Source organism: Podarcis melisellensis, assembly GCF_964234715.1.
Source record: "Podarcis melisellensis genome assembly, chromosome: 16".
Classification (NCBI taxonomy): domain Eukaryota; kingdom Metazoa; phylum Chordata; class Lepidosauria; order Squamata; family Lacertidae; genus Podarcis; species Podarcis melisellensis.
In genome coordinates this window covers 21,112,599-21,135,727 of record NC_138533.1, presented here as the reverse complement: position 1 = coordinate 21,135,727, position 23,129 = coordinate 21,112,599, and the positions used below count along the sequence as shown (strand labels likewise).

The 23,129-nt window shown below is 49.7% G+C and overlaps 1 protein-coding gene across 1 annotated transcript in view; it reads right to left on the bottom strand.

Annotated features, from left to right (window-relative positions):
* Positions 1 to 5,102: 5,102 nt before the first annotated feature.
* Positions 5,103 to 23,129, bottom strand: part of RBM19 (RNA binding motif protein 19) — a 101,972-nt gene continuing 83,945 nt past the window's right edge. Inside the window, exons 24-25 of the mRNA XM_081892280.1 lie at positions 18,427 to 18,542; positions 5,103 to 5,440 (exon numbers count right to left, since the gene is read on the bottom strand). Of these exons, the coding sequence (XP_081748406.1) occupies positions 18,451 to 18,542 (92 nt within the window). The 3' untranslated portion in view covers positions 5,103 to 5,440; positions 18,427 to 18,450. The remainder of the gene's footprint in view (positions 5,441 to 18,426; positions 18,543 to 23,129) is intronic.

Below are 23,129 nucleotides of genomic sequence, written 5' to 3'. Positions count from 1 at the left end.
ACAGCTTCCTGTGTAAACTCATGATCCAGAGATTATGAGCGCTAGCAATTTTTGCTCCAGTAGTTTCCCTTCGGTCAAGGCACGATCCTGAGCTTCCTGATTTAATTTTCTTTGTTGTGTTTTAGTGGGATTTTAGGATGGTGCTCGTACCCAGTGCTTTTTTTTTTTCTAAATAAAAATGTTTAGGTGTACTCTCATTTTCCTACTCATATTGAAATGCTGCCCCTCAATGAGGCCAAACTTAGATTCAGGAAATGTTTAGGGGTCTGCGTCCCCCCCAGAAATAAAGCATGGATCGTTCCTTTGCCTCTTGGCTCTGATTCTCCATGGCACAGATCCTGGCTCCCCCGTGCCTGAAGGCACATGCCTGATGGACAATAAAACAAGCAGAATCAATCCTGGCTGCTGGGGTAAACCTGCCCCCCCCCCCAAGGTACTCCAAATTACTGGGAAGAACTGCAAGGGGAACAACCCCCTCCACACGCCCCCCCCCCAATCTCTAGGTAAAGAAGAGGAACAGAAACGGCACCCTCTGGTGGCGAGAGAGAATACTGCTAGACCTTCCTAGGAAGTGGCGGCTCCATATTCTCCGGTTAATGTTGCTCGGCCAACTCTAAATTATCACCTCTTCCTGTTGCCACAGGGAACTCCAATAAGAAGGCAGCGGACACAACCATTCCACCTCATATATGCCGCTTACTTTTACTTCTTTTTTGTGAAAAAGAGGACTTAATAGCTCTGGCATTGTTTGACATTTGGGTTTTACTCACTGTAGAAAGCAGCACTAATTACTTCTGCGTCTCACTGCAGCGGCAGCAAGCTCAAGGATTTTTATGGAGTGCCGGAGACAGCTGTGGCAAAGTCCTACCTGCCGCCTGGCGTGGAACTGGTGAGATCCACATGCACCCCGATCCAACACCTCTTGTGCTATCAATACTTAGATCAGCCCAGAGGCAGTATGGTGTAGCAGTTAGTGTGTCGGACTATGACCTGGGAGACCAGGGTTCAAATCCCCACTGGGTGACCTTGCCCCAGTCACCTCTTCTCATCCTAACCAACCTCACAGGGTTGTTATGAGGACGAACAGTTCTGGCAGTAAGTCAGAGGGGAACGGTCGCCAGCAGGAGGCTGTGGGCTCTCCTTCCTTGGAGGTTTTTAGGCTGAGGTCGGAGGAGCCACCTGTCATGGATGCTTTAGCTGAGATCCCTGCATTGCAGGGGGTTGGACTAGATGACCTTTGGGGATCCCCCTTCCAACTCTACAATTCTATGAAATGGGGCAGAGAACCATGTACGCCACCTCGAGTTCCCTGGGCAAGAAGGTGGTACATAGATGTGATAAATACAATGCAATGAAAACACACCTCAAGTAGGGGGCTGGGGAGGAATAAAAGAATGAAATCATTAGGGCAGGGATGGCGAGCCTCAGAGCCGGGGAGCAACGTGGCGCTTCAGATCTCTTTGGCCCTTGGGAATCCCCTCGGATCACACTCTTCAACATCCCTTCTTTCGCCTGGGTGGAATGTGCCATTGAACTCTGATGGAGGGTAGAGAGGGCCCTGCTGAACCAAGGGGCATGGTTTTGAGCCCCACCTTGGGTGAAAGATTTCTGTATTGCAGGGGGTTGGACTAGATGACTCTCATGGCCCCTTCCAACTCTTGAATTCTATGATTCGATGACCTGGCAGCTGGATCAAGCCAATAGCCCATCCAGTCCAAGATCCTGCTCTCCCTTTTTGTATGCCACAACTGCAGCTAGAATTTTGTTGGCCAAAAATTGGAAATCACAAGAAGTACCAACAGTGGAGGAATGGCAGATGAAGATGATGGACTTTAGGGAGCTAGCCAACCTGACCGGAAGAGTCTGCGAGCAGAAGGAGGAGGAGTACCAGGAGGAATGGATGAAATTTAAAAGCTATTTAGCTAAATATGCTAAGATAATTTAAATAGAAACACTTGCAAGTACCAGATTGGTGCTTAGGATTTAAATATGTGAAGTTATAGAATAATATATCTAAAGTTAAAATGGAAAGAAAGAAAGATGTTAATTGATTAAGTAAATTTTATGAGAAATTAGTTTTGGAAAACTGTTACAATGATATACATAGAAACTCAGGCAGGGGGATTCAAGGAAGTCACATAACAATGTTAACAGAAGTGGAATTATTATAGCTAGGATTTATGTTTGTTTGTTTTTTTGATGTTTGTTATAAATTTGGAAAATCAATAAAATTTTTGAAAAAGATCCTGTTCTCCCAGCGGCCAACCGGATGCCGCAATGGGAAGCCCCGCAAGTAGAACCCTAGTGCAAGAGCTTCTCTCCACTCCTCTGAGGTTTCCAGATCCAGACGTATTGGTGATTCTGGCAGTGGAGGTAGAACAAAGCCATCGTGACTCGTAGCCACTGATCAAAGGCAACAGGGTGAGCAGGCTCCTCTTATGTTCTCATGTTTAATTACAACTCCCGTTAGCTTTGGCCCCTGGCCATTCATGCTAGGGCTGTTGGGGTTTGTAGTTCCACAACATCTGGAAAGCCAGAAGCTCCCCCACTTTTGTCCTACAACAACAACAATTTGTTACTTATACCCCACCCAGCTGGCCGGGCCTCGCCAGCCACTCTGGGCGGCTTCCAACAAAATATTAAACATTAAAAACTTCCCTAAACTGGGCTGCCTTCAGATGTCTTCTGAAAGTCTGGTAATTGTTGTTCTCTTTGACATCTGGTGGGAGGGCGTTCCACAGAGCGGGCGCCACTACCGAGAAGGCCCTCTGCCTGGTTCCCTGTAACTTGGCTTCTCGCAGTGAGGGAACCTCCAGAAGGCCCTTGGAGCTGGATCTCAGTGTCTGGGCTGAACGATGGGGGTGGAGATGCTCCTTCAGATATACTGGACCGAAGCCATTTAGGGCTTTAAAGGTGAGCACCAACACTTTGAATGGCTTGGGACCTATGCCAATTCCATTCTTGGTGCTGGACATCTCTGCCCTTTTCAAAGCGGGCTGCAGAAGGACTCCCGACGACCGTCCTGGCTGGATCTCCCTCCTCACTCCTTGTAAGATGCCTCCCTCCTCCGGCTCCTCCTTTCCCCAGCCAGGAAGCCGACAATGAAAATTCACACCTCCCGAGGAAATTATCTCCTCCTAGCTTAATTCTCAGGGCCGCAAGAGCTGCCTGGACAAGACTGTGCAAGAGAGAGCGGTGGCAAACCATCCCCCGCTTCTTCTTCTTCTTCCTTTTTTTTTAAAAAAAGGAGGGGAGGGAGCGAATCTTTCAAGGAGAAAATCCCCCACTGGCTCCACAAGGCAGAGGTGGGAATGAGATGCAGCTGTCTCTGGTGGGGCCCAGTGAGAGCTGCCGATTTCACGCTTCTGGATGCAGTAACTGGATTCGAAAGACGGCCAAGCGGATGCTCAAACGCCTCTCCTCTCCCAGCCCCTCGGTGGCTCAAAGAGCACTATCAAATGGGGAGCAGCCTCTCCTCCCCACACCGCAAGGAGTGAAGGGCACCCATTGCAGCTGGACCACAGCCAAGAAGCCACAGCCAGCTTCCAGCAGAGATGAGCTAAGCTGTCCGTTTTTGTTCCTATCAGATTATTATTATTATTATTATTATTATTATTATTATTATTATTATATCCCAAGGTGATGCACACAATTCTTCTTCTTATTTTATCCTCACGACAACCCTGTGAGGTAGGTTAGGCTGAGAGAAGGCGACTGGCCCAAGGACACCCAATGAGCTTCATGCCCACGTAGGGTTTGAACCCTGGTCTCCCAAGTCCAGCACTCTAACCCAAGCTTCCTCAACCTTGGCCCTCCAGATGTTTTTGGCCTACAACTCCCATGATCCCTAGCTAAGTGGACCAGTGGTCAGGGACAATGGGAACTGTAGTCTCAAAACATCTGGAGGGCTGAGGTTGAAGAAGCCTGCTTTAACCACTACACCACACGGGCTCCTGTTAATGCAGGTGGGGGGAATGTTTTGCCTTCTGGACGTTGTGGAACCTTTGGCCCACTATGCTTGCTAAGGGGTTTTTGGGAGTTGTAGTTCCACAACATCCAGAGCCAACGGTTCTCCACACCTGCATCAGCGCCAGACATTTACAGCTCTCTTATCCCATAGTCACAGATTCCAACAGAGAATCCTGGGAGATGTAGTTTGTGAGGGATTCTTGAGAGCTGCTTGGAGACCCATATTCCCCTAACAAGAGGCACCATTTCCAGAGTTCCCTGGAAAGAGGGACGGACTGTCAAATCACTCTAATATTGTGTGTGTGCTTTCCAAAGGTGGCCGGTTGGGAAATGCAGAAACAGGATACTGAGTGAGCCACTGGCTTCATCCAGGAAGGCTTGTCTTGCCTATCTTTGGGTGAATTTCTCCAGCTGGACCCATCTCCCATTTTGGACTCTTCTGCAGGGAGACTTTCCATGATGGAAGGTTGCAACATTTGGGACTTATGAGTTCAGAGGAAAAGCAAGGGAGAGGTGACCTGGTTAGACAGCAATAAAATTATGCATACTATGGAAAAAGTGGATGGAGAACAGTTTCCTTTCTTTCTCTCCTAATGCTAGAACTTGCAGGTATCCCATGAAGATGACTGTTGGAAGAACGTTGGAGCAATTTCTTCACGCAGCACATAGCTAAACTGTGGAACTCCCTCCCACAGGATACAGTGATGGCCACTGGTAGATGGCTTTAAAAGAGGGCAGGACAGATTCATGGAGGAGAAGGCTCTTGGCTACTAGCCCGGATGGCTATGCTCTGCCTCCACAGCTGGAGATAGTAAAGTGCTTCTGAACACCACTTGCTGGCAACCACGAGAGGGGAGAGGGCTCTTGAGTTCAGGTGGGTTACCCAAAGGCATCTGGTTGGACCCCACAAGAGAACAGGATGCTGGACTAGATGGGCCATTGGCCTGATCCAGCAGGTTCTTCTTAATGTTTTAATCTATTCTGGTGTCCCACACAACTCTGGTGCTTCAAACCCTACCAGGATTCCTATTTCTGCTCTTACATCCCTGGCTGCAAATGCTGTGAAACTGAAGGGAGAGCAAAATAATGGAATAGTGAACACTAGTTGGAAGTAAAACAGAGAAACCAGGCAGTGGGAACAAAGGATAGGTTGTTATATATTAGGACGCATTCCTTAAAAATAAGTTATGTACACATTTTCTCTCTTTCAAAACTATACAAGTTATTAAGGAAGGGCAAAAACTGAACTGCGGATAGCTTTTTCTTCCTTTTGCTGGTTCATCAAGCCGAGTTGTTGCTTTTCCTAGCCAGGAAATGGCAGATGAATGAAAATGATGAGTGCCATCGCTTCGAAGCTGCTTGTTCAAAGGACTTTCCTCTTCGGGGTTCACGGGACAGATCCACTTGGCTTCGAGGAGGGGCCAGAACCCCCTTGTTGCTCTCTCGGCCATGACTCAGTTCTGAACTGGGGCTGGCGGGAGAGAGAAAAGATACAGAGTGTTACGTGGGTGGCTTGATCCTTGGAAGGGAGCATTCTGCCCAGCCAAACTTGAGCACCAGGGAAGGACCTGAGGAAGCTCATGTAATTAGGACATTCTGACCCAATACCGCGGAACTGCCCCTCCAGTTTCACGCTGCCCCCAGCCAGCCCCACCTTGCCTGCCTTCTTATTTACAGCTATTCCAAGGGCTGGCACTGCTTGCCTCCTGCTCTTCCGTCTTAGGGCTCATTCACACCAAATGTTTAAAGCAGGGCAATACCACTTTGGATAGCCATGGCTCCCTTCACAGAATCTTGGGAGCTATCCAGGGTGCTGAAAGTTGATAGGGGATCTCCCCATCACTATTCCCCTTCCAGAGCTACGTTTTCCAGAATTCTCTGGGAACAGGGAATGAAGGTTAAGCCAGACTGTTAGGGTGGGGTCACATAACAAGCACCCTTAAGCCTCTATCCCTCTTCCCAGGGAACGCTGGGAACTGTGGCTCTAGCAGAGGAATAGGGGTCTCCCAACAACTCAGCATCCTTGACAACCCCCAGTTTCCCCAATCGTATGGCATGAATGTGGCTTTAGTGCTGCCCCTTGCGAGGAGGAGGAGAGAGACGAAGCTGGAATCTGTTGGCTCCACCTCTCAATGGCTCAGGCTCCACCTACGGCATGGGCTCCCCACGTTCCGCCCCACTGGACTTGACAGGCACCTGTCGCCTCTGAAGCACACTGCAGCCGAGAAGGTTCGGACAGACAGAAAGCAGTTCCGCAGATGCAGATCTAGGTGCTTGCAAACTATAAATGCGAAATAATTGGTTTGAGGGCCATTGGCTCTGCAATGGCATCCAGCAGAGCCCACCACCCCACAACTCTCCCCCCCTCCCCACCCAGCAAGAATTGAAGAGCTTGGGGAGGGAAGAAAGTAAAGAAGGAAAGAGGGGAACGCAATCCCATCTGGGCAATGCATCACGCTGAAAACGGCGCCCCGCATTAAAAATTCACCAGCCAGTGAATTTTCAAGGGATTTGTAGTAATTAGATGACAAAATGCTGGCAAATCTCAAGCTTGCCGAAGATGTTACTGAGGGGTCAAAGACTCGACACTTTTGGCTGGGTAATTTGTAAGTGTCAATCACGCTCAGCCATCAGAGGGAGAGGCAAAGCTCTGGCGGCTGAATTCCAACTAAGTCCAAGGCTCCCAGCCCTTTAGTCACTCTCTCCCCTCCACTCTGCCTCCTCCCCGAATAATCTCAGAGGCCTGCATGCAAATGCAGAGGCTTCTCCTTCCCCTCTCAGACTTAATTCATTTATTTATACCCAGCGCCTCCAGAAGGAGAGAGTGCAAATTCCCTGTCTACATGTACCAACGATGCGCGTACACATATTCTGCGGGGATTCGCTCCCACAAGAGGGCCACCAACTTGGGAGAAGATTAGCACAGGTTCATGGGGGGTAGGGTTACCAATGGCTGCCGGCCATGATGGCTGTCTTTTGCCCCCGTTGTCACGAGGCAATTTGGCTCCGAATGCAAATAAATAAAGCAGGGATTGGAAATCTCTGACCCTCCAGACGTTGTTGGACTCCCAACTCCCATCAGCCCCAGCCAGCATGACCAATGGCCAGAGATGGTGGGAGCTGTGATCCAACAGCGTCACTGGTTCCACAACCCAGTCTTACATTCTTAGGCATCCAGACTAGACTACTGCAATGTGCTCTGTGTGGCGCTGCCTTTGAAGACTGTTTTCGAAACTGCCAATGGCCATGGAAGATGTAGTTATGCAACATATCTGGGGATAGAGGTTCCCTACCAAGGAGCTAAATCTTTGAGCTTTCCTTCTTCTTTTTTTAAAAAAAGTACAGGAAAATAAATTGAGGGTAGCTTGCATGGTACTCTGAAGGTTGTCCATGAGGAGTGCATTCCCAGCTAATGTCAAGTTTCCCACTTCATGCTGAGGTGTGGCACCTATGCTTGACTCTTCCTCTGGTCTGGGACTCTTCCCACTGTCTGAGATTGCTGCGCATTGCTGGCTGGAGTTGATGAGAGTTGGGATCCAGCAACACCTAGAGAGCCACAGGTTCCTTATCCTTGCCTTAAGTCAGGGGGATAGGGAACACTGGGGCCTTCCAGATGTTTTGGAACTCCAACTACCACAATCCCTTATTCCCGGCGTTCCTGGCTGAGGCAGATGGAAGTCTTGCAACATCTGGAGAGCAAAAGGCTCCCCCACCTTCTGCCACAAAGCAACGTTGATTCGTTTCACCGGGTGCCTACTTGTAAGCACTCTGGTCCTGGACTTGCCTTGATCCCACCTGCTTCAAATGGTGATGGAGAAATCGGTTCTAGTCTCAATTCAGGCACTGGGACCTCAAGCACTGCGGTCCAGGGACACAGAAAACTGCCTCATATGAAGTCACAAATCCGGAGGGCAGTCCCTAAGACAGTTGGATGGCGCCTTGTACACCTCCTTCCAGCAACTCCTGAAGCCAGGCTGGTGCCAATCATCTTGCTCTGCTTCCCTTTGGACTACATCAGTGAGGCCAAGAGGGGGGTCTTGTCCTCTGGGCAGCCCAGGACCTCCATACACACTGCCCAGGTTTGCAGCAGGTCACTTGGGTACTGCTAATGCAGTGGCTTGACTTCACCTACAGGCACACTCCATTGTCTCTCAAGACAGATAGATGCCAACAACAACCGAGTCAGACAGCTTTGGTGCATCAAGCTCAGTGTTGTCTGCATTGACAGAGCCACTGCCAGGCAGGGGGACTCTCCTAGACCAAACTGGAGACATCGGGGATTGAATCTGGGACCTGCATGCAAAGCAGATGATCTGCCACTGAGCTATGGCCCATCCCTTTACAGACACAGGAATACAGAAAGGTACCTAGGCAGGATCTTAAAAAGCAGAGACATCACCTTGCCAACAAAGGTCCGTATAGTTAAAGCTATGGTTTTCCCAGTAGTGATGTATGGAAGTGAGAGCTGGACCATAAAGAAGGCTGATTGCCGGAGAATTGATGCTTTTGAATTATGGTGCTGGAGGAGACTCTTGAGAGTCCCATGGACTGCAAGAAGATTAAACCTCTCCCTTCTGAAGGAAATCAGCCCTGAGTGCTCACTGGAAGGACAGATCCTGAAGCTGAGGCTCCAATACTTTGGCCACCTCATGAGAAGAGAAGACTCTCTGGAAAAGACCCTGATGCTGGGAAAGATGGAGGGCACAAGGAGAAGGGGACAACAGAGGACGAGATGGTTGGACAGTGTTCTCGAAGCTACCAGCATGAGTTTGACCAAACTGTGGGAGGCAGTGGAAGACAGGAGTGCCTGGCGTGCTCTGGTCCATGGGGTCACGAAGAGTCGGGCACAACTAAACGACAACAACAATCTTATAATGAGTCAGGCCATTGGCCTATCCAGGTCAGTATTATCTGCACCTCAGAAGGTGGCAGGCTCTCCTTCATCAGAGGCTTTTAAACTGGCCATCGGTTGGGGATTTTTCAGTTGCAATTCCTGTTACCACAGGGGGTTGGACAAGATGAGCCTTGGAGATACCTTCCACCTCTACAGTTCTGTGATTCTGTGAGAGCGGACGTTGCTGTGACTCAGCTGAGCAGGCAGCGGAGAGAGCCAGGAAGAAGTTAACCAGGGCCCCAGGCGCCAAATGGGAAGCCCCCGCCAAGGCTGCTAAGCTGTCAGCCTGCCAGCCTTGCTCTCTCCTCCGTCTGCTAACAGAGATGCCTATTATTTTGCTGGCACCCTGGCCCTGGTTTGCATATTTCACTGATTCAGGTCACATCGCCGTACACACACATGCCACAGCCAACGTCTGTTGATATTCTCGGTCTCTCGCCCAGCTCCAGTTTGAGGTGAAAGCCTTCCTTATTAGCCAATTTGGATACCCATTTACTGTGAATTGCTCAGCCTGATTATTATTCATGAATGGATAAATCTGAAATCTCAGCTCCCTGCTACGCCATTTCTCCCTCTCCCGAATGAATACGCTTGGAGGGGGGAAAACAGGGAGGCAGAAGTGCCGCTCGTTCTCCGGGGCGCAAGGGAGGAGGGTGCCTTCTTCCCTGCAGCCCCAAATTGGGGGGGGGGCATTAAACCATATGGGATCCGATGCCCCCCCACTGAGAAACACGTGTATTTTTAATCCCCACCCCCAAATGTAAAGGGAAGTGGCATGGCAAAATGCATGTTTGCTCCTAACTTGGCAGCAAGGGCAAAGGAGCTTCCTGGATATATAACCCGAGGTTTGGAAATGAAGGTACTGTCTCTGTGCACCTGATGCCTCCCTGCAGGAAGCACAGGCAGCTGCCCTGTAATCCAATTAACACAGCCCCTTGTTTAAACTTCCCGCTTCCCCACCCCACCCTTTTATTTTTGAAAGGACAACCTAAGACATGGCCATCCTCAAAAGGACCACCTGAGGCGCCTCGGACTCCCATCGCAGAGGTTGTGTGTGATCTGTGCTGTGCCTGCCCTCTGATTTTTTGAGTCAAGGCATTGGTGTTAACTTTCCAAATACCAGGAAGGGGATCCTCAAGCCTATTACAGTCGTACCTTGGATTCCGAACACTTTGCAAGTGGAACGTTTTGGCTCCCAAATGCCGCAAACCCATAAGTGAGTGTTCCGGTTTGTGAACGTTCTTTGGAACCCTAACGTCCGATGTGGGTTCCATAGCTTCCGATTGGCTGCAGGAGTTTCCTGCAGCCAATCAGAAGCCGCGCTTTTGTTTCTGAACATTTTGGAAGTCGAACAAACTTCCAGAATGGATTCCATTTGACTTCCAAGGTACGACTGTATTATCCTCAGGCCTGTTGCTGCTGCTGCTGTTGTTATGCCTGAACAGGACTCAAGGCAGCTAACAGGTAAAATAGGAACAGCTAAAACATGGGGGGGGGGGAGAGCAAACATTTAAAAAAACCTAAACATTAATAAAGTCAGAACTCTCTCTCTCTCTCTGATCTATTAAAACATAGAAGACCAAGTCCCCCAAAGCCTGCTGCAATAAAAAAAGTCTTCACCTGGCAGCAGAAGGACAAGGAGGGAGCCAGTCTGACTTCCCTAGAGAGGGAGTTCCACAGTCTGGGAGCAGTCACCGTGAAGGCCCTGTCCTGCAGACACCTCGAGCCTGCCTGTGAGGGTGGCAGGATACAGCCCTCCAGGCCTCTCTCTAACTGGCCATTGGAACTCTCCCCAGGACATACCCCATCTCCCCAGACCACATACATTTTCCCAGCCTTGCTTTCTATCCTCTGTTAGTAAGAAGGTATGAAGAGCCTGCTGGATGAGGCCAATGGCTCAGCAAGTCCAGCATCCTGCTCTCTCAGTGGGCCCAGAAAATGCCTTTGGGGGCCCGCAAGCAGGACCCAAGCACAAGAGCAATCTCCCCTTCCTGTGGTTTCCAGCAACAGGTGTCCATAAACCTCTGGCCATGAAGGCCAAGCACAGCCATCATGGCTGGTCACCACGGATAGCCTTGTTCTCTATGAATTTGTCCAATCCTCTTTAAAACCATCCAAGTGGGTACTCCTGTGGGAGTGAGTTCCGCAGATTAACTCTGCATGAAGCAGTCCTTCCTTTTATCTGTCCTGAACCTTCCGACACTCAGCTTAATCAAACGTCCACGAGTTCTACTGTTATGAGAGAGGGAGAGAAAAAGATTTTCTCTACCACTTTTTCAAACCTTGCTGGGTTGTGTCCTGGCTTGCCTGGATGGAGAATGAGGAGAGGAATGTGTACAGAAGCCAGTCAACTGTACAAAGGGGGCAGCAAGCGCATTATTTGCTTTTCCCACTTTTGCCTATGGCTATGCCCACCAATGCAGGCACCTTGCCGCGTACTTGAGCTACTGACCTTCCCCACTGATCCCCAACTACTTCCTCCATTGACCAAGCAGCAAGTAGGTGGGAAAAGATCTCTCTCCGCCTGAGGCTCTGGAGAGCCAAGATCAGTCACGCCTAAGACACGTCCTGCAGGATCAGGTCCAAGGCTCATCTGGTTCCAGCATCCTCTTCTCACGGTGCCCAACCAGATGGCCGTGGGGAAACCCTTGAGCAGGACCCGGGAGCAACAGCGCTCTCCCCACTTGCGATCCTCAGCAACCGCTGCTCAGAGGCATGCAGGCTCTCTCGGTGGGTGCAGAACATAGAAGACGGGGCCAGTAGTCATCATAGATAGCCTCCTCCTCCATGAATTTGTCTAATCCTGTTTCAAAGCCACTCAAGTTGATGGCCATCACTGTCTCCCCTGGGAGTTTCATTGTCCACGAGTCCTAGTGTTATGCAAGAGGGAGGAAAGCTTTGCCCTATCCCACTTTCACTGCACCAGGCACCATGGGATTAAAGACCATCTGAAGATGGTTCAGAAACTTCAGCAAATTTAGGCAGCCCAGTTGGACTGCAACGATATTGCCCCTAATCAACACCTGATAATCATGAGTCCTTCCCTGGCTGACGAACAAAAAAAGTTAACTCCTCGACCTCCACCACATCTTTCCCACCTCTGGAACCCAGACATCGGAAGGCAGCCCTGTGGAGGAAAGTTTTTAATGCCAAATGTTTTGTGGTGCTTTTATGTTTTGCTGGAAGCCGCCCAGAGTGGCTGGGGCAACCCGGTCAGATGGGCGGCATATAAATAATGAAAGAATAATAATAATAATTATCATCATCCATCTTCCGCTATGTTTTACCTTCCTGCTCGTCTCACTGAAAACAGGAGGGAGGATTTTTAATAACTCCAGAGGTCCGTTAACGGCAGGCAGATATAAGTCTTAAAAGCTCCTTTATTCTGGATTGCCTCAAGCAGGTGTGGGGAACCTTTAGCTCTCCAGATATCTCTTCCGAACGTAGAAACAAGCCAACTGGAGTGTAAAATGTGAAGGGGCAGGATCCAGCCTTCCAGATATATAAAAGTGAATTATTATTATTATTATTATTATTATTATTATTATTATTATTACTACTACTACTACTACAATAATAATAATAATAATAATAACAACAACAACAACAACAACAACCTGCACTGCCTCAGTGTTATCTTCAATACAAGAAGAAAAACAGCCAACCAGCCAGTGCTCTACTACTTAAAAACTCTTAATTAAGATTGAAGTTTCACCCACTCTGGTGTAATTAATGAATTAACTTGCAATTCCCTCCCCCACCACTAAATTCAGTGTGATTAGAATATTTCAGTGGAGGAGGAGGAGCATTTATTTATTTATTTTAACACCCCCCCCCCCGCACACCGCCCCCAAAACTCATCATGGAGGCCAGAGTCTCCTTTTGACAAACTGTCAACAAGTGGTCCTTGCAGCTGTGTGTGCAATTGTCCATCAGAAGAGATTCCTTTTATACTCGTAACATTATTAGGACAAAACAAAACACAACACTTTTTTTAAAAAGCCCCAAACAAACCCCTGGTGAAAGGAGATAAAAATCATTATTGAGGGGTGTGTGTGTGTGTGTGTTTGTGTGGTTTGAGATATTAAAAGTCTTCATCAAGGCTGGAAAAGGGGGGGGGGTGGAAAGAAAACAAAACCCAATCGTGTGCTGCGGGTGGGGAGGGGGAAATCAAACGGTTAAATTGATTTTCATAAAAATGCAAACTTCAGAAAGCGCTCTCTGTTCTCTTCAACCCCTCCCTCCTCACTGCCCCCCCCATCCCAACCTCTGGTGCCTTTGAACATCTGACTGGCAAGCATTTCATATTTCAATCTCAGCAGAACAAATTGAATTAGATGTTGAAACCAAGCTCGCCTCTGTACGCGAAAGCCTACCTGCTCTGCCTGCACTAATCCTTTGCCTTGCTACTGCAGGGGAGGCAGCTGGGGGGGCGCGAGGAATCCACCCTGCTATGGAAGACGGTATGGGGAGGGGAGATACATGCTGCCTGTGGCTGAACACTTTTGCTGCATGCTTATTAGGGGTGTCCGTCTCGCTCGTTATTATCCATGAGCATCACTTGCAGCTGGGAGTGCTGGAGTGGGAGGCCGGGAGGCCAACAGTAGGTGGCGCCAGAGCCAATGACAGGCAGAGCCAACTCAATCCTAGATGGGTTGCCTGCATTTGTATCTCCAAGGTAGCGTACATGGTTCTCTCTCCCCCTCCTCATTTAATCCCCACAACAAGCCTGTGGGGTAGGTCAGGCTAAGAGGCAGGCAAGGACTGGTCCCTTCCCCAAGGTCCCCTAAGAGAGCTCCATGGCCAAGATGGGATTTGAACTGCTCTCCGAGGCACTAATAGACCACTCTCCACTCTTGGCATTTATATGGGAGCCAGGGCTAGGCGATATCTGGTTTTCAACATTGCGATATATCACCAGCTGAACATTGCAATATACTGATATATCACAATGTCTGAAATAAGGATGGAGCTATGTAGAGGCATTGGCTGGCTTCATGGTTTTTGTGGCAATGTGATTTTTGCATAACACACACACACTCCACAATTTGCAATATATTGCCAGGTCTAAAATTATGAAACCAGTATCACGATACGGACTTGAAACTTTTTTTGAACTATCTATTGATAAGATTGCCCAGCCCTAAGGGGTGCATTCATTTCAGTACATGGTTCTCAGTGAAGAATTGCCACCAACACCAGCTGAAGATTGACCTACGTTACATAGTGTGTTGACTAGGGTTGGCCACCGTGGTCCCCCCTTGGATGACTCCAACTCCTATCATCCTTGACCATTAGGGCTGATGGGAGCTAGAGTCCAATGACACTTGGCAGGCACCATGTTGGCTGCTTCTGGTGTAAACCCAGAGGGAGGGAGGTCAACAGTAGGTGGCGCCAGAGCTAATGACAGGCACAGGGAATGAAATTCTAGTTTTGTCCCCATCCTCCTCCTCCTTGCTGAATTATACACCTCCTGGACGGCTTGCAAGTAAGAAGGCAGGCAGCTGGGGGCTGTCTGAGAGCAGATTACTAGCCATGATGGGTACATTCTCCAATTGCTGGAGGGGAGAATTGTTCTCATGCTCAGGTCCTGTTTGCAGGTTTCCCAGGAGCATCTGGTTGGCGACAATGAGAAGAGGATGCTGGGCTAGATGGACCTGATCCAGCAGGGCTCTCCTTGAGATGTTCTTGAGACTGAGCTTGGTGGAACAGTGGCCCAGGAGCCCAAATGGACCAATCATCTCCACCGCTTACAAGGGCCAGAGGCTTGTGACTCAACTTCCTCTGGTGTTTTCTCTTGAAATTTAGCATGGTGCAAAATAAGCAGTGCCTACTGATGTACAGAAATGGCTGTGAGCGTATGTGGGTTGTTGTTGTTCTAAAACAGGGATGTCCAACTGGTCGACCATGATCAACAGCTTGATCCCCTGGTGATAGCAGTCGATTGTGGTCTCATTTTCCTCTGCCGGGGGAAAAGAGCAAAAGAGCACAATTGCATTTGCGCACGGTTGCAAAATGGAAGATGGAGTCTCCCCGGGAGTAGATCACAGTCTCTCGGGAGTTGGACGTCCCTGTTCTAAAACAAGGAAAAACATTTTGTCCCCAGAAGTGGAAAGAATTATCCCAGCTATTTGGGGGAGGAAAAGATCTTTTACATACACTTGGCAAACAAAGTAGGCTTCGCTGAGAAGCGAGCAAACTCTGTCCTTAAGAAACAAGAATGCTGGTGCAGAAACGGCTTTAGACCCAGTCTTTAGGGGAATGTTTAGAGGACGCGGGTGGTGCTGTGGTCTAAACCACAGAGCCTAGGGCTTGCTGATCAGAGGGTCGGTGGTTCGAATCCTGTGATGGGGTGAGCTCCCGTTGCTTGGTCCCTGCTCCTGCCAACCTAGCAGTTTGAAAGCACGTCAAGTGCAAGTAGATAAATAGGTACCACTCTGGTGGGAAGGTAAATGGCGTTTCCGTGCACTGCTCTGGTTCGCCAGAAGCAGCTTAGTCATGCTGGCCACATGCTGGACAAACGCCAGCTCCCTTGGCCTATAGAGCGAGATGAGCGCCCAACCCCAAAGTCGTGGGCGACTGGACCTAATGGTCAGGGGTATCTTTACCTTTAGGGGAATGTTGGATCAGCCTGGGTCACCCCATCCATAAATACATAAGCAGAGCTCTGCTGGATCAGGCCAATGGCCCATCTAGTCTGGCATCCTCTTCTCACAATGGCCAACCAGACGCTTGCTGCAGGACCTGAGCACAAGAGCCCTCTCCCCTCTTGTGCTTTCCAGCAAGTTGCATTCAGAAGCATTGCTGCTTCTGACTCCTGAATTCTATGGCTGCCATCAAGGCATCTCTCCCTCTGTGATGGTTCAGAGTTTCCCCACCTCTCCCCCTTTGAGCTGCAGAGGTGCCATCATTGATCTGCATGGAAGACGGTCGCAGACAACCTGCAATGGTGCGAGGAGCCTCCTAGCCAGCACCCGCATTACCTGAGACCATGTGCCCTCCCTCCCTCCTGCTCCTGGCCTATTGCTGCGTGGCACTCTTGCTGATGGGCCAAGCAGTGGGGCGGCCGCAACTTACTCCCCACCCCCTGGCAGATTACTGGGCTTTTTTTTGGAGACCCCTTGGCGGCGGGGAAGCCTCTCGAGTGGCGGCTCAGGGCTCCATCTGGCCAACAATTGCCTCTCGAATACACCTGCCTCCGTGGTGGGAGGCATCGGGGGGCTCTCGTGATGAAAGGGAAGTTGCCGGCTAATCCCTGCCAGGTTAAGTCGCAGCCACCTTCCCACTGCGCTTCTGGAATAAGCACAGGGCCTCTGGAAGAGCTCTTAATTTCAGGGTGCCTCTGGATGCCTCTGACTCTGACATCTTCCTCTAGAGAGCACAGCTTGGATTCGGGGAGGGGGGGTGGGAAGAGAGGGGAGGGAGGGCAGCAGCCAATCTTGATGAGGGCCAGCGCTCAATGCCAGCAGCAGCAGCAGCCAGAGGGAAGGCTTGGGGAACGTCCAGGGTGGCCAAAGATCTGAGAGCAAAACACTGCCTTCTGGCCTGTGAGGAGGCTTCAGTGAATGAAGGCAGGCCTTTCACCATGTGGCCAATCAGTGGCCCAGATTATGAGGCTTGCCCACACGGGCGTAGCCGGGGGGTGCAGCTGCCCCCCTCCAAATCAAGTACAGTGGTACCTCGGGTTACAGGCGCTTCAGGTTACAGACTCCGCTAACCCAGAAATAGTACCTCAGGTTAAGAACTTCAATTCAGGATGAGAACAGAAATCGCGGGGCAGCAGCAGGAGGCCCCATTAGCTAAAGTGGTGCTTCAGGTTAAGAACAGTTTCAGCTTAAGAATGGACCTCCAGAACGAATTAAGTTCTTAACCCGAGGTACCACTGTAAATCAATAAAAATACTTAACTAACTAACTGACCAACCGAGTCGCAGATAGCTCGGTTCTGCCCCCCCCACCGAAGTCCTGCCCTCCCCCATCATATATCCTGGCTATGCCCATGCTTGCCCACATGACATGGTTCTGCAGCAGTCCAGGATGAAATGGCAAGATTCAGGACAGGCGAAAGGAAAAACTTTCTTCATGCACTGCGCAGTTAAACTGTGGAACTCACTCCCACAGGAGGCAGTGACAACCAACACTTTGCAGGGCTCTGCTCTGCCTCCACCGTCAGAGGCAGCGATGCTTCTGAATGCCAGATGCTGGAAACCAGAGGAGGGGAGAGGGCTCTTGTGCTCGGATCCTGCTTGCTGGTTTCCCAGAAAAGGCATCTGGTTGGCTAATGTGAGAACAGGATGCTGGACTTGATGGGCCGCCGGTCTGATCCAGCAGGCACTTCTTATGTTCGATATTTATTGAATTTACACCCTGCCCTTCTGTCCCCCCCAAGGAGGCAAACAGGCACACAATTCGAAAGCAAAAGCAACCTGAAACAGCTAAGACGTTATAACTTAAGACATCTAAATATGGTAGAGGAGGACAGCGCTCCCCCAACTTTGCAGTCCCCCTCAGGGTGGGGTGGGGGCATGAGGGAAAACAGCAAGCATGACTTCCAGAATCCAGGTCCTTCATTTTAGAGAGAAGGAATGGTTTCTTCTGCTTTCTTCAATTGTTGTTGATCAGAGGAGCTTGGCCCACTAGGGGAAAACTGGACAATGCCCCACCACGTTCGGACTGCCCTCAACCAGCCCCCACTTGCCTGCCTTCTTAACTGCAACCAGTCCTGGGGGCAGGTTTATTATTTTTTGAACTGATATACTACCCTATATCTGGAGGTCTCAGGGTGGTTTCAGAGGTCTCAAGGCTGTTAGTTTCCTGCTCCTCCTACTTAATATCTGTATTCTCCTGTTTTAATCCAACAGGGAGAAGGATATGGGGACAAAACTAGGACCTGCTTGTTATGGGCTCTGGCTATTGTTGGCTCTAGCCCCACCTACTGGTGGCCTTCCTCCCTTCTGCCCAATCAGAATCATCTGCCATTGCCTGTAAGTCTGGGGTGCCCTACTTTAAGCTGAAGCCTTGTTGCTCCAGGTCAAAGGCAAGCTTCCAAACATGCCTGGCTCTCGGGACTCTCTCCTCTGCCATCCTTTGTACTTGCCAACATCCACTTTCGCCCCCGGTCCTGTCCTCATCCCAAAAGGTTGACCACAGGGGAACGCAGGCTTAGGCTTCAAAAAGACTGTTGACCTATTAGCAACTTTATCTCCCACCTTCCCTCCAGGAGCTTAATCTGACGTTCAAGATTCCTCTCCCTTGCATCTTTATATTTCACAACGACCCTACGAGCTAAGCTGAGGGTTAGGGCTGAGGGGCTGAGACTGTAGCCTCCAGGTCACCCAGCATGCTTCACGGCTGAGCAGGGACTTGAACACTAGTCTTCCAAGGTCCTAGTCCAGTGCTGTGACAACTACATCTTACTACACCCACCTGGCCTTGGTGGAACAATAGGAACAAAAGAGGTTTACAATTGAATGGAGCATCCTCTCTTAGGCCTTCTTTCAAATAACCTTCCCTGTTATCAAATTAGCAGTAGAGAGGAAGAACGAGAGAGATACCTCCCCTTACCTCATAGTTCTGGGGCCAGTGGCATTAGCTGCTTTCCTCACCCCCTTCATCCTCCAGCTTCTCCAGGATTTCTTCCAGAACAGCTGATCGCTTTGTTTTCTTTGCGGTCGGGGAATCTGCAAGGGGCCAAGTGAGAAAAGGTTGAGGTTGTGTTGAGGGGGAAGCAGGCAGCTGTCACTTTGTGCTCCCAGCAGCCAATCGGCATGAAGACATTCCAGCTAGGGCTAGTAATGTGTCCCACCTGAAACCTTGTTATCTGGCAACACAAAGTTGGGTGGGACAATCGCCAGGTTCAGTAGAAGACAGCTTCCTTTCCGTATGCTCTGCCAACGAGCTTTGGCCCTTCCCAATGGGGCACAACCCATCAGAATATTCCCCTTCGAAGATCCCCACATCTGTTATGGATGTTTGGCAACTGTGACGTATGTAACATGACCTCTGGAAATTTTTATTCATTGAGGAGGTCATGATGTGCTAAATGGTCCTAACCCCAACCCCAACCTTTTCTGTGCTTTATATTCTATGGATTTTCTAGCAAGAATCTCCCGAAGAGCACACATGGTTGTTTTCTCTGCCTTTCCCTCCCCCAGTGTGAACAAATGAATCAATTTATTTCGGTCGCTGACCAGAGTGTTCTCCCAATGAAGCTCTCGGCAATCGCTTCTCTGCTGCAAGGGCAGCAAGGCGATGCCACTGCACAAAGACCGCCAGAAACCGAACCTACCGCGGCGTAATGAGAGCGCGGCGGCGGCAGCTGATGGCGGTGGTGGGAAGAATGGGGAGCTGGTGTGCAGATGCAGGGAAACCCCTGGGCAAGCGAGCAAGGCTGTGGCTCTAAATGTGGGAGAGGAAACAGCTCCCCATCCCCCACCCCCAATTCAGGTGGGGGTGGTGTCGGTAACATGGCAGGAACTGAGGCAGAAGGGTCACCGAGGCCGGTCCCCTCCTGCCGCGGCTCTCTCCGCAAGGCTGCTCCAGCCAGCAATCAGAAAAGACCCTCCAGGCAGTAACAGATGCTGCCGCCACAGCCCAAATGTGGCCACCTCTGGGGCTGCGGAAGGGCAAGGCAGGGTGGCTGCAGCTAAGGATGTAAGGAAGGTCCCCGTGGGGTCAGGCCAGAGGCCCACCTAGCTGGCGCCCTGCCCACCAAGTGCCACGCGGGAGCTTGCAAACAGGCCACAAGGGCAAAGAGCTTAGCCTGCAGAGACGGCGGCGTTCAGAGCTGCGCTCTGCTGTTTCCTGACTCCGACGGCTACGCCCTGTTGGAGGCAGCAAATGCTTCCGAATACCAGCTGCTGGAGACTGCAGGAGGGGAGAGGGCTCTTGGGCTTGGGGGTCCTGCTTGGCGGCTTGCTGCAGGCATCTGGTTGGTCACTGTGAGAACCGGATCCTGAACAAGATGGGCCACTGGTCTGGTGCAGCAGGCTTGCGCAATTCTGCTGCAGCGCCGCACCCGGACTTCCCTGGCTATGGCCTCGCGGTCCTGCCTTCATCTTTAGGTGGCCTTGCCAACTGCCTCAGAGCAGCCCATGAGGAGCATTTAAGATGCAGGAGGAAATAATTGCTGACTGCTCACTGCTATGAACTTGAAATATTTCACGGGCACACTGCACGCTTTTCTCAAAGGGGTGGACAGGACCTCTCAAAATCCCCACTTGCCGGAGGGGAAACTGAGGAAGGAGCTGACGAACTGGCTGGGTTGTAAAGCAGAAAAGAAGAGGAGGCGTATTCCTGCCCCCTACACCTGATCGACAGCCATTAGCACCACAACCACATTGCAGAATAGCAATGTAGAGCCCCACTAAGTATAATTAACGGCCAAAGGAGGGCCTTCTGGCAGTTCCCTCACTGCGAGAAGTGAAGTTACAAGGAACCAGGCAGAGGGCCTTCTCGGTAGTGGCGCCTGCCCTGTGGAACGCCCTCCCATCAGATGTGAAGGAAATAAGCAACTATCTGACGTTTAGAAGACATCTGAAGGCAACCCTGTTTAGGGGAGTTTTTAATGACTAATGTTTTAATGTATTTTTAATCTTTTTTTGGAAGCCTCCCCGAGTGGCTGGTGAAACCCAACCAGATGGGCAGGGTAGAAATAAATTATTATTATTATTATTATTATTATTATTATTATTATTATTATTATTATCATCATCATCCTCCTCCTCCTCCTCCTCCTCCTCTTAGCATCTCTTGCCTCACTGTGACACCTCTGGCTTTCTTGCCTTCTACCCTCACTGTTCTTTCCTCTGCTCACTCCATTTCTTTTTGTTTCTCAGCAAATTTTTCTTTACCCTTCTTCTCTAGCAACACCTTAGAGCTTCTTCCTGCTTCTAGACTCTAAGAGCCGCCCCCTCCCTGCCCATCGTTTATTGCATGCTTTGCCCACATTCCATGACTGGCCCTTCCCCTGGAGACTGTTCGTCAGCATTCCGTGACCTCACACTATTTCAACCAATCCTGGGTGCTGGTGGGCAGAATAGGGGGAAATGAAGTCTCCCCACTCCTTCACCAAACTAAGTTTGGTTTAACTTCTGCAGGGCAAGTGTCAGTGATGGAATGTGGAAAGAGCATGCAAGAGGTGGCAAACAGGTTTCTTTTGGGGGAAAACCTAGGGAAAGGAAGAAAAACTAAGCAGTTGGCAGAGGAGTAAAGACGAAAACACAAAGCCATATATATATATTTTATACAGATATCTCCTTTACTATTTCCCAAACTCAGAGAAGGATCAAGTGAACAGCAGTGGCTCACTGTGAACATTCCTTGCAAAACACGCCCCCCCCTTCTGCACTTCCTCCGCAATTTTAGAAAGCAGCTCTCCATGTGGGGAACAGCTGTTCAAAGCCCGATCTCAGCCATCAAAACACCCATCTCAAACAAACAAATAAAATGTACTTGCAGGACTCGGGGAGAGGGTGTAAAATAAACACATAGGACAAGCTGCTGCATTTTCTTTTAGCATTACAGCTGCTTCCGAAGATAAACAACAAGTAAATGTCACAAAACATCAATACGGGAGAAATTAACCTGACAAAAGCCGTGCTTTCCCATGCTCCGTCCTCGACCAAACAATTTTGCATTTCTGGAGTCCCCCCATCTAATGATTTTTTTTTTATTTTTCCAATTAATTCCTTGACAGAATGCCAGGACCAAGTTGTACTTCTGGTCTTGTACTTTTTACGAACGTTGCGGGAGATGGAATAGGCGGCGGGGGTGGGTGGGGGAGTGACAGGAGCCCTTCCTATCCCACCAACGACTTGACGTAGCTTTGTCCAAGCGTCAGAGCTGAGAGCCAGGGAAGGCGTCATTTGGAGACAGGTGCCCACACCTGTTTCGAGGCTGGGACAAGATTACGATTTGGTTGCATGCATTTATTTATTTTTTTAATGGAGGTAAAAGTCATGTCTTGTCTCTACAGATTTGCTAACTCACTCTTGCTAAAAATAAAAATCTGATTGGGGGGGCTAGGTGGGTGGATTTTCATTTTAACAAAAGAACCTAAGACGGGTATGCTGGATCAGGCCAGTGGCCCATCTAGTCCTTGTTTCTTCTTTGGCGATCACTTGTAGCCAAGTAAGATTGTCTTCCATAAACACAGTTTTAACAATGAGTCCATAAGTGACTTTGGAGGCCAATTCTCCTTCCTTCTAGCACATTTCTCCCTTGCGTCCCAAGTTTGAGTGTCTTCAAAACCCATGACACATTTGTTCTCCAACTGGAGCGCTTGCAGGCCAGTGTTTCCCAGTTGTCGGTGTTTATACTACATTTTTAAAGATTTGCCTTGAGACAGTCTTTAAACCTCTTTTGTTGACCACCAGCATTACGCTTTCCATTTTTAAGTTCGGAATAGAGCACAGTGGTACCTCAGGTTACATACGCTTCAGGTTACATACGCTTCAGGTTACAGACTCCGCTAACCCAGAAATAGTATCTCGGGTTAAGAACTTTGCTTCAGGATGAGAACAGAAATTGTGCTCTGGCGGCGCAGCGGCAGGAGGCCCCATTAGCTAAAGTGGTACCTCAGGTTAAGAACAGTTTCAGGTTAAGAATGGACCTCCGGAACCAATTAAGTACTTAACCCGAGGTACCAGTGTAGTTGCTTTGGAAGACGATCAACAGGCATCCACACAACACGACCAGCCCAACGAAGTTGATGTTAATGAATCATTGCTTCAACACTGGTGATCTTTGCCAGCATCCTGTTCTCACAGTGGCCAACCATAAGATGCTCGTAGAGAACCTGCAAGCAGGATATGAGCCAACAGCACTCTGCCCACCTGAGATTCTCAGCCTAGCGCCTCTGACAGTGGAGGCAGAACATAGCCATTGTGGCTCATGTTGTTTAGTCGTTTAGTCGTGTCCGACTCTTCGTGACCCCATGGACCAGAGAATGCCAGGCACCTCTGTCCTCCACTGCCTCCCGCAGTTTGGTCAAACTCATGCTGGTAACCTCGAAAACACTATCCAACCATCTCATCCTCTGTCGCCCCCTTCTCCTTGTGCCCTCCATCTTTCCCGACATCAGGGTCTTTTCCAGGGAGTCTTCTCTTCTCATGAGGTGGCCAAAGTACTGGAGCCTCAGCTTCACGATCTGTCCTTCCAGTGAGCACTCAGGGCTGATTTCCTTAAGAATGGAGAGGTTTGATCTTCTTGCAGTCCATGGGACTCTCAAGAGTCTCCTCCAGCACCATAATTCAAAAGCATCAATT